Source organism: Trachurus japonicus, chromosome 24, assembly GCF_045865225.1.
Source record: "Trachurus japonicus isolate A0001 chromosome 24, Traja_1.0".
Taxonomy (NCBI): Eukaryota; Metazoa; Chordata; class Actinopteri; order Carangiformes; family Carangidae; genus Trachurus; species Trachurus japonicus.
In genome coordinates this window covers 1,188,121-1,200,157 of record NC_140930.1, presented here as the reverse complement: position 1 = coordinate 1,200,157, position 12,037 = coordinate 1,188,121, and the positions used below count along the sequence as shown (strand labels likewise).

Genomic DNA, 12,037 nt, shown 5'->3' with positions numbered 1-12,037 from the left:
CGGGGAGTTTCTATTTGGTTATAAAAAGTCTGATATTAATGTGGATGAATCTCCGTTACCACTTGTTAATGGTCCATTTTAGATAAATCTATGGTTTTGTCTCTATGGTTATTTTGTTATTATTAGTGGTGGTGGAAATGCTGGGCGAGCCGACCAGCGTTTCTTTACTTTCGGTTTCGTGGCGAGTCATGAGAATAACGCCGCCGTATGAATCTCCGTTTATGGTGGGAACTACGACGGTATGTGATCGTCTTCCAACCTCTGACTTTAATTCTTGATGAATGAAAACATGAGTCTGTCTTGACCCGGTCAAAGAATTTCACGGTGCGGAGGCTCATAAATGTAGTGAGAAAACACTTCGCTAGTATTTGTACTCTTACTCAAGTACTGGGGTGGAGTACTCTGTCCATCTCGGGACGACGTTGATGAGTTTGGGTTTGACTTGATGAGCGTTCACACGATGCAGCGATGGATGATGATGACTGAAGTCGTCCGGACCAACAGAACCGCTCAAACAAACCCTTCAGGAACGATCCGTGTCACGTCGGACGTTCCGGTCGGTTTCCTCTGACAGAAAGATTCCTGGTTGGTCCATGAAACCTCCTCCATCCTCATGTTTCACCGTGGAGCTCATCATTCACTTTGTCTTCGGACTTCCTCTGACGACGAGGACGAGGACGAGCAGAGCGAGAGTTTGAACCCAGTTCCTCTTCAAGACGGAAAACGCTGAGCAGATAATGGACGGAAGCATGAGTACCAGAACTTCTCCTTTGAGTCATGAACGATCACACGATGAGTCTGACAGAGGGAAGAGGAAGAGGAAGGCTACTACGGGGGTTTGAACTGCGCCATGTTGGATTCTACTTGCCATATTTGGAGAGGTGCGGCGGTTAGCCGGCCGAGAACCCGCCCACTGGCCTCGAAGCAGCTGTCTCCGGACCTGTCACTCAACGTTTCCGCGCCCTGATTGGCCAGAATTTTAAACCTAATACCAGTAAAACAGTAGAGTTAAACCCCCTCAGAGTGTGTGCGGGGGTAGAAACTATCGGTTGAGACCAAAAAAATGAAATGTACCAGGCTGTAAATATGTTTTTTTAAGCTGTAAAGTCGCTATTTTAACATGGGGGTCTATGGAGAATGCTGCTTTCTGACACCAGCCCCCAGAGGAAGAAGAGGGGATTGCAGTTTGTTCACTCCTCAGACCCACAACTGCCCCCTTGGTGGAGACAGAGGTTCTACTGAAGAACAACAGAGGAACATTTACTTATATGCTGGAGCTCTCTCTCTCTTTCTCTCTCTTTGAAGGTATCCACCTTTTTCCAAACCGGTTTTGCTCTTCCGGTGGAATTTTATGTTTACGTTTCCATGGTTTCGGTAGTCGCGTTTTTTTTTTTTTTTTTTTTTAACAATGAAAATCTGTAAAACACATTGATCATCACACCAGCTTTTAACAGTGGATATCACACAGACTGACATCCGTGTTATAAGCCAGCGTTAATAGATCCATGCGTTTACCGCAACTATGACAACGACTGAAAACCATGGAAACGTAAACGTACAATTCCACCAAACCGGCAAAACTGGCTTCTGGTTTTGACCATAGATGACGGTCGGAAACTTGTGGATAATGTGTAGGAATTCCCTCCATCTAGCGGTGCGGTTGCATATCTGAACGTATTCTTGATGTTGCATTCAGGTGAAATGGGGCAGACGTCAGACAGACAACAGACGCTGCATGTAACAGGATAAACAAGTGTCTATGGGTTTTTGTTTTGAATGCAGTGATTATTTTATAGTTTTGCAGCTTTATCTGTCTCATTTGTTTTGTATACAATTTTAAACTTTAAAGTGAAAACAAACCTGTTGTATCGGCTATAAAATCTTGTTCAATTATAATGGATGAAGTCAATCCAAAGTTAAGGCTTATTTACATTCATCAAAACAGATTTCTGTCATTTAAACAACTCAGACTTGAAGTTTAAAGGTATAGTACGTAGGAATTCCCCCCATCTAGCGGTGCGGGTGCATAATCTGAACGTATTCTTGATGTTGCATTCAGGTGAAATGGGGCAGACGTCAGACAGACAACAGACGCTGCATGTAACAGGATAAACAAGCGTCTATGTAAACAAGTGGTCTGACAACATGTTGTCATGGTGATGTGGTATTGTTTTACCGTCTTTCTCTGGTGGAGTAAAATGACATCTGGTTGGTTTGCCGACGGCCGTCTGCCTGACTGCACCTGAATGCAACACCGGTGCCTCCGTTTTGTTTTGTTTTGTGTATTTAGATCCCCAATAGCTTTTGCCACACAGCAGCAGCTTTTCTTCCTGGGGTCTTTTCATCATAATAAATGACAAATACAAACCATTAACACACAACACATTAATACATAAAAACAAAAATACATACAGAAAACACGTAATACATACACATTCAAAACAAAACACACTTAACATATGTTACCCGCTCCTACATTGAATCACTAACAAGGATGCCAGGACCCAATTTACAAATGGTCAAAATTGCGATCAAAATAATAATCTCCGTCCTTCCTCACACTACACAGTGGTGACAGTTTTAACAGGCCGAGCCCACAGCTCCGCTCAGTTTCCGTGGTTACCTACGGTCACGCCGCCACTCAACGTAAAAAATGGCGATGCAACATGGCCGCCTCGGTTCGGTGCGTCGCCCACTTCTGTATTTGTAACGACTTGTAACAACTCGTTCTAAGGAACCAGAAAGCTTTACTTTGGATGCAGCTGTGATTCACCTTCAGTCAAATACGGATTTATGAAAGAAATATTTGATTTTTGATCATAATAAGACAAATAAGTTACACACTGGGGCTTTAAATCAACACAATCAGTTTCCAGTGATGGAGTGTAAATGTCAGCGTTTTACACACACTCCCACTCCCACTCACTCTCCTTCACACACACACAGTATTCCCTGAGGCTCCGCTCTCTCGTCCTTCATCTAATTACAGTCGTTCTCTGACTGAAGGAGGATGAAGAGGAGGTGGAGGGATGGGGGGGGGTTCTCATTGAGCCAACACTCCTTCAGTTATAAACAGTCATGGTTCTGTCAGTTTTGAATTAAATCATAAACCTTGTTGACATTATATTAGTTCTGTCAGAATGAACTTCGCTGTTTGAACAGAATTCAAATATTTGTAAGAATGAGGATTTGGTTGGAATGCCCCTTTAGTGGACACAGGACGTAATAATAAGCTGGTATAGGTGTAAATATAATGAAATTACATAAAAAATTTGAATATAATTCGAATATTTAAGACAAAGGGATATTTCAACATTTTGTCAAATTGGCCCATTGCCATAATCCCTATAGTCATAGCAGTAGGTTCGTTACCTTTAATTGTCGGTGCAAGCTATTTTTTAGAACGGTGGAGCAGAGCCGTGAGCTGCTCAGAGCTACGCTACGGAGGCTCATTATGGGATTTCTTGGTTTCCCTCATCATCAAACTCATCAAATACACAACCCAACAACTCCACAACGCTCTGGTGGACAAGTTGTGAGCTGCACATTCACCACGCTATGAGATAATAACACAACGTTACCAAAATGTTGAATTATCCCTTTACAGTAAGAAGCGTAAGAAAATCGAAGATGATTTGGGGGAAGATTGACGTGAGAGATGATCTTGGTTGTCATGGTTACAGTAACGACAGCTGACAACCTCCCCCCAGCACGTCGTAATCACTGCAAAAACTCAAAATCTTACCAAGAATATTTGTCTTATTTCTAGTCAAAACAAATCTCATTATACCTAAAAAAAAAAAGGATATTTCTAGGCGACATATACTACATACATAGTTATACATAAAGAAGTAGCTTGTTTTTAGACACTTTTTACTTTTTTCAAGCAGATTTTCACTTGAAATAAGTAGAAAAATCTGATAGTGGAGCAAGTTTTTCTTTCTTATCACAAGTACAAAAAACTTTCTTTCACTGGCAGATATTTCTACTTATTTCAAGTGAAAATCTGCTTGAAAAAAGTGAAAATGATCTAAAAACAAGTTAATTTTTAGGTGATGAGTCTTATTTGAAGTGAAAATAGTTTAGTTTTGACTAGAAATAAGACATTTTAACAAGAAATAAGACAGATATTCTTGGAAAGATTTTGAGTTTTTGCAGTGATCCAGGACGACCACTCGGTGTCGCCTAGCAGCTAGCGTAACCCTGACAATGGTTCCTTAGCAACCTGTCTCACTCTGCTGTCTCCGTCTCCAGGGCGGCGCAGAAGCTCAGTCTGTCCCGGAGGAGGAAGCCGCCGCTCGGCCCCGCCCCCTCGCCCGGCGACGCCGCGCCGCCGCTGCTCTACACCGGCGGCTTCAGCGGCGCGTTGCAGCTGTCGCCGCCGCCCGTCCCGCCATGTCTGCTCCGGGCGGGGTCAAAGGTCAAGGACACGCCGGGGATGGGGAAGGTAAGACCGCCCTTCTTCTTCTTCTAACGGGGTGATATAGTGATTCTCACTATCTTCTGTTTTCATATAACACCCATTTATTTTTTTTTCTATTTTATTAGGGTCCGGGCAGCTAAGCTGCCGGGACACTATTGTATTCCTAGGAATTCTTCTTCTTTCTTTCTTTCTTTCTTCTTCCAAGGAAGTCATACTTCCCATGGGCGAAAACTCACCAAACTTCACAGAAACATCCGACCCCATGCCAGATTCACTCAACTCCAAGGACATGTGCCCCCCCCTCCTAGGGGGGGCACAATAAGCGTTTAAATTAAAAAACTTTAAAAATTCCTACCAAACCAACGGTAGATGCTACAGTGTTGAAACTTCACCACAATGTAGCCTCAATACTGCTGAAACTTTTGTCCACTTAAACTCATTACAAATTATGAAGTCCATCACTCTGTTTTTTTTCAATAACTGTAAAACTTTTAAAATGTATCTCCTCCCACAATTTTTGCTCAATTGTCACCAAACTTGCTACAGAGCATCTCCAGACCGTCCTCCACAAAACTTGTTTCTCGGATTTTTGATTAAGCAAAAATTGAGCCTACAGTGCATGAAAACGTTTGACTGTAAACACTACTGTAAACATATACCATCAAATTCTTGCTAAATACATTTTCAAACTTCCTGAAAAAAAATTAGAATATTTTGGAGTCATGGTTAATGAAGTTTGGCAAATATCAGAATTTTAATTCAAAAACTGAATTTTTGAGAACATTTTGAATTCTGCTCTCATGGGAACAACTGCAGCCAATGTGAGTGTGGAATTTTTAAACATCAGATTTTCTCTTATGAAGCAAAACACGTATCATTAAAAACAAATCACCAACATTTTCATGCTGTCAAGATGCAATTTATGTATTATCAGATTTTTGTTTAGATGACTGAATTTCTGAAATTTTGACCATTTCATCACAACAGCTGCCCGGGCACTGGCTCACCTGAGTGGATAAATGAAGCTACACAGCAGGTCTCACTACAAGCCAATTAGCTTAGCCAGTTAGTAGCTGGTTCTTGGTGTCAGAGGCTGTGGGTTCGAGTCCCAGCAAGGGTGATGATGATGATGATGACAGATCAAAATGTCAGTTGTCCTCAACACGAAACACAAGACAATTGTCCTAATGGTGGCACCACAGCAAGCTTCTAATTTTAAAAATCCAAATAGCTTGGACTGGACTATGTGCGAAGGCTCCTAACATCTTAGAGTCACAGTAGATGTTTAACAAATACATATCATTACCTCAAAAACTGATTTTTCTTTTTACTGTGGTTTCAAATCTGCCTACACGACAGTGAATGGCTTACTCAATTTGTGAAGCCACTGTTGAACTGCCACTTGTCAATTAGCTCAGTGCGATAGACAACGGTCTTTGGTTCCCGAGGTTGTGGGTTCAATCCTCAACTGGTCCAAATTGGACATTATAAGGACAACTGTCTTGTCTTCCTATTCTCCTGTTTGTTGCTCAGAATTGCCTAAATTTGCCCAAAAGTAGCCCGGACCCGACCCATCGCTGCGCAGCAGCTATAATCTTCTTCTTTCTTTCTTTCTTCTTCTTCCAAGGAAGTCATACTTCCCATGGGCAAAAACTCACCAAACTTTGCACAAAGGTTCAGTCCCATGCCAGATTCACTCAACTCCAAGGACATGTGCCCCCCCCTCCTAGGGGGGGCACAATAAGCGTTTAAATTTAAAAACTTTAAAAATTCCTACCAAACCAACGGTAGATGCTACAGTGTTGAAACTTCACCACAATGTCGCCTCAATACTGCTGAAACTTTTGTCCACTTAAACTTATTACAAATTATGAAGTCCATCACTCTGTTTTTTTCAATAACTGTAAAACTTTTAAAATGTATCTCCTCCCACAATTTTTGCTCAATTGACACCAAACTTGCTACAGAGCATCTCCAGACCGTCCTCCACAAAACTTGTTTCTCGGATTTTTGATTAAGCAAAAATTGAGCCTACAGTGCATGAAAACGTTTGACTGTAAACAGTACTGTAAACATATACCATCAAATTCTTGCTAAATACGTTTTCAAACTTCCTGAAAAAAAATGAGAATATTCTGGAGTCATGGTTGATGAAGTTTGGCAAATATCAAAATTTTAATTCAAAAACTGAATTTTCTAGAACATTTTGAATTCTGCTCTCATGGAAACAACTGCAGTCAATGTGAGACTGGAATTTATAAACATCATATTTTCTCTTATGAAGCAAAACACTTATCATTAAAAACAAATCACCAACATTTCCATGCTGTCAAGATGCAATTTATGTATTATCAGATTTTTGTTTAGATGACTGAATTATTGACATTTTGACCATTTCATCACAACAGCTGCCCGGGCACTGGCTCACCTGAGTGGATAAATGAAGCTACACAGCAGGTCTCACTACCAGCTAATTAGCTCAGCGAGTTAGGAGCTGGTTCTTGGTGTCAGAGATTGGGAGTTCGAGACCCAGCGAGGGTGAAGATGATGATGATGACAGTTCGAAATGGCAGATGTCCTCAAGCTATTTTGCTGTCTAAATGCAATTTATGTATTACAGTTTTTCTCTATTGGTTTGGCTCAATTCTTGAAACAGAAATTACATTCTCAAAATAACATGGACAAATCTCCAAACCACCTTGCAAATGTTCACAACAGAATGGCATTTCTCATTGATTTCATCAAATTGCAAATGTCTTAGTACATGTCTCAAGTGTCTTAGTGCATCTTTGCAAATGGTTATGTACAAGTACCCTAGAGTTAGCACAATGAGCATACATTTAGCACATTTTCCAAATGAATAGATCTTGCTGATCTAAGCTGATTAGTTGATTCTCAGTCTAATGGTTGCTCTCTCCAAAACATGTCAGCATGATTTCACTGTGTAAATCATCATATGCACAATAGTCTGTTCAACTGTCAAAATTAGTCAACATACTGTAGGCTAATACCATGAAAACCATATGAATTTCTTGCAGCATTTCATAAATTCATGACAGTAATTGACAGTCAGGTGAAATGAGAACTTGACTAACGAAGGAGGAGTTCCTACGTCTCAGATGACCAATCAATCAGCTGTTTAGCTACCTGACTGGTGCTGTCTATGATTGTGAATGCTGCCAAACACGTATATATAGAGCTTGGCTAGGGCCTGTACCTTTTGCAGTATAAACATGGAGGTACCTGGCCAAGAAAATTATCATGACCAGTGAAAATGTCTCTACTCGTGAAACTTTGTTTACTGCACTATAGGCTTGGTATATTTTTTCTGTTTTCTGTTCATATTTCAGACATGTACAGAGAACTGTAGGCCTATACATTTTGTTTTTACAAAATCTTTTTTACATAATCTTGAGTTACTTTATGTAGGCTATATGTGAATAAAAATGGTTACAATTTCCTTAGCAATATGAGTGCAGTGTGTGTGATGTCAAACTTTGGAGGCTGCTCTTACTGTAAAGTCCTTTTCTTAGGTTTTATACGTCTCTGCCATAGTGACAAAACATCTAAGCATTTTGACTTGCAGTGCTCACAGAATGCCACAGGGATGATGCATTTTGGGGGCACTGACTACTTACATGAGAAAGAAGTTTGGTTTTGACACATAAGTAAACTGTTTTGGGAGAGATATGAGGTTCTGCAGCTCATCCATGGTGTTATGCTGAACCATCCAGTTTATTTTTGGTAAAAGCACCAAGTGAATGTAAATGAGCCAAAAGCAATTGAGAAAGATCTTTGCCATTTTGATGGTACTGACACTTTACATGGTAAAGGAATCTAGTTTTGAAGCATGTGTGAACAGTTTTGGGAGAGATATGCGCTTTTGCTAGTGAGCTGTAATGTTGTGCAGAACTGTAAGACTGTTTGGCCAAATGGTCTTATAGTTTTAAGAATGTAATTTCTGTTTCAAGAAATGAGCCAAACCAACAGAGAAAAACTGTAACAGATTTTTGTTTAGATAACAGAAATCTGCGTTCACAACTGCTGCCCGGACACTGACTCCCTGAGTCTATTTGAGAAGACACACACCATGTCTCACTTCCAGATAATTAGCTCACTGAGTTCAGCGCTGGTTCTTGGTGTCAGAGGTTGTGAGTTCAAGACCCAGCCAGGGTGATGATGATGATGACAGATCAAAATGTCAAATGTTCTCAACACGAAACACAAGACAATTGTCCTAATGGTGGCATCACAGCAAGCTTCTAAATTTAAAAATCCAAATAGCTTGGACTGGACCATGTGCAAAGGCTCCTAATATCTTAGACTCATAGTAGATGTTTGACAAATACATATCATTATTTTACCTCAAAAACGGATTTTTCTTTTTCTGCCTACACGACAGTGAATGGCTTACTCAATTTGTGAAGCCACTGTTGAATGCAATTTGTCAATTAGCTCAGTGCGATAGACAACGGTCTTTGGTTCCCGAGGTTATGGGTTCAATCCTCAACTGATGCAAATTGGACATTATAAGGACAACTGTCTTGTCTTCCTATTCTCCTGTTTGTTGCTCAGAATTGCCTAAATTTGCCCAAAAGTAGCCCGGACCCGACCCATTGCTGCGCAGCAGCTATAATTTTTTTTATTATTTCCTCACAACCACTTTTACAATATTAATTCAGCAACCATTTGGACAATTCATTTTACAAGTGGTATTAGTAGACAAACAATCGTCTTTTGTTTTTGTTTTTTTATATTTACTGTATATACACGTGTAAAAAAAAGAAATCAGAAAACCAAAATTTTAGAATATTTAAGAAGAAGAAAAAAGAGATCAAAACAACGGCAACCATAAAAAATAAAAAAACACGCCAAACAAACAAAGAAAAAAGACAAAACAAGACAAAAACAAAACAAAAACAATATATCAAAAATAATAATATCAGTCATGGGTTCCCTCAATCAATTCATCAGCACGTACATATCTTTATCAATCACTTCTGAGTATGACCATATAACACCCATTTATATGCAGATCGAGAGTGAGAGTGTTTCTCTCACAACGTTCACTCTCACCTGAGCATCTGATTTCACGTTTGAGGAAATGAAGAGAGGAAAAACAGAGAGAATATAGGCCAACGACATATAGTATATGTCCAAAAGACTTTGTCCCATGAGTGAGGGAGGCACAGATAGATAGATAGATAGATAGATAGATAGATAGATAGATAGATAGATAGATAGATAGATAGATAGATAGATAGATAGATAGATAGATAGATAGATAGATAGATAGATAGACAGATATGTGACAGTGGTGGTCCTGTCACTATGCCTCCAATTGATCATGTGCCCTGGCTACTTGGCCAAAGGGATGTCCCTTTGGGTGACTGGCAAGCGTGCATGACTCTTGATTGTGGGTTCAATCCCCGCCCGGGCCCTCTTCACCTTGCCACAGATAGATAGATAGATAGATAGATAGATAGATAGATAGATAGATAGATAGATAGATAGATAGATAGATAGATAGATAGATAGATAGATAGATAGATAGATAGATAGATAGATAGATCATGGGATTTCTTGGTTTCCCAAAAAATCAAACTCATCAAATACACAATCCAACAACTCCACAACGCTCTGGTGGACAAGTTGTGAGCTGCACATTCACCACACTATGAGATAATAACACAACGTTACCACACAGAGTTGTTTTAGAGGGAAATTCATGCAAAACCGCTGATGCACGTTGCCTTCAGGGACAGTTTTTCATCAACAGTCTCTGTATTTCCCTCTAAAACAACTCTGTGTGGTAACGTTGTGTTATTATCTCATAGCGTGGTGAATGTGCAGCTCACAACTTGTCCACCAGAGCGTTGTGGGCAGCGTCTCTGACTTCCTGTGTGGTCTCAGGTGCGGGTCATGGTCCGGATCAGCTCCGCCCACGGCGACGAGTCCGAGTCGTCGTCCTTCATCAGAGTGGACGTGAGGAAGAAGCAGCTGAGTCTGAGCGAGGCGGCCAGCGGACGAGGACGATGCTCCACCAACAAGAGCTTCAGCTTCGACGCCGTCTTCCCCCACGACTCCTCACAGGTGACGCACAACCGACGCACAACTCATCAAATCAAAAGTCTGATAAACTTTATTTGTCCCGGAAGGGAAATTTGTCTTGGGCAGCTGCTTGGTACTTATAATACATACTGTACATACACAATACACACACTACAGTAGTAACAATGGCACACATATACAAGAAAGGAAAGAGAAAAAGAGAAAGTGTAGATAGTGCAATAAATAGTTTAAAATACTCATAATACAAGTTCAAATAAAAACTGACGCACAACGCAACACAACTCTACATGATGTGACACTAAACTATGTAACGAAGCAACGACATCTGATTGGCCGGTTGGGTCTGTGTCCTGATAGGCCGAGGTGTGTTCGGGGACGGTGGCCGACGTCATCCAGTCGGTGGTGAACGGAGCCGACGGCTGCATCTTCTGCTACGGACACACAAACCTGGGTAACACACACACACACACAGCTCCACTGCTCTGTGTTGATCAGGGTTGGGATCCATCACGTTCGCCTTAACGATTCCCACAACCCGTTCCTAAAGTTCAGCTTCACCACGGGAGTATAGGCTATTTGTGTTGAACTTGCGGAAGTTGTAAAAATAAATTGTATTTGTGATTATTTTGCACTTTTAAGTAAAATGAATGCAAAAATTATTTTTGTAGGGTACATAAATACTGTACATGGGGGGGTTCCCCTATAGGGGTTCTATAGGACGAATCTCCTTGTTGTTTACAACTACTTCCGGGTAGAAAACCAGCATTCGAACAATAGTGACGGACGAGAGTTTCGCTATATTTATCTACTTTTTTTGTTACTATATCACAGTTTAGACTAATCTGATGTTTGTAAAGTTTATAAAACCAATGATTGGACAAACATTACTATTTATGTGTGCACATTTTTGTAATTAGTCATGGTTATCATAGATTAGCCGGGCTAACGGTTAGCTACCTGTTTAACTTTAATAACTCAGTGACTCAATAAACGCTCCATGAAAAAATATTTTCTCCAGCGGATATCTGAGTTCCAACATGACTGAGCTAACTGGAGTAGTTTCATGTGGTGTCCCACAACGGGAGGGTTTTAACAGCTGACGTCCTGCTGTTAGCTTAGCTGCTGCTGTTAGCTTAGCTACCACCGTTAGCTTAGCTACCACCGTTAGCTTAGCTACCATTAGCTGTCCCTGTCAGCTGAGCCACTGATGCTTTCTAGACACTGTGATTCCCCCAAACTGAATAAATACAACACATAGCAACACAAAACACACACACAGAAATAGTAATGTTTCTTCAATCATTTCAGATTTGTCTAAACGGTGATAGGGCGTGAAAAATATGATATATAGCTAAACTCTCGTTCGTTACTATTGATCTCATTCAAATTACAGCTGGTTTTCTACCCGGAAGTAGTTGTAAACAACAAGGAGATTCGGTCTATGTTCCCCGTTTTTACCAAAAAGGGTCCTATGTTCCCCGCTGTTGCTGGTCGATGGACTCTCTCTCTCTATCTGGCCTGTCTAGCCTCTACCTGGTCTTT

General features: G+C 40.7%; 1 protein-coding gene across 1 annotated transcript in view; it reads left to right on the top strand.

Annotated features, from left to right (window-relative positions):
- LOC146961061 (kinesin-like protein KIF26A) overlaps positions 1-12,037 on the top strand; it is a 66,098-nt gene that overhangs the window by 30,536 nt on the left and 23,525 nt on the right. The window contains exons 5-7 of the mRNA XM_085771648.1: positions 4,255-4,447; positions 10,337-10,516; positions 10,853-10,946. Of these exons, the coding sequence (XP_085627774.1) occupies positions 4,255-4,447; positions 10,337-10,516; positions 10,853-10,946 (467 nt within the window). The remainder of the gene's footprint in view (positions 1-4,254; positions 4,448-10,336; positions 10,517-10,852; positions 10,947-12,037) is intronic.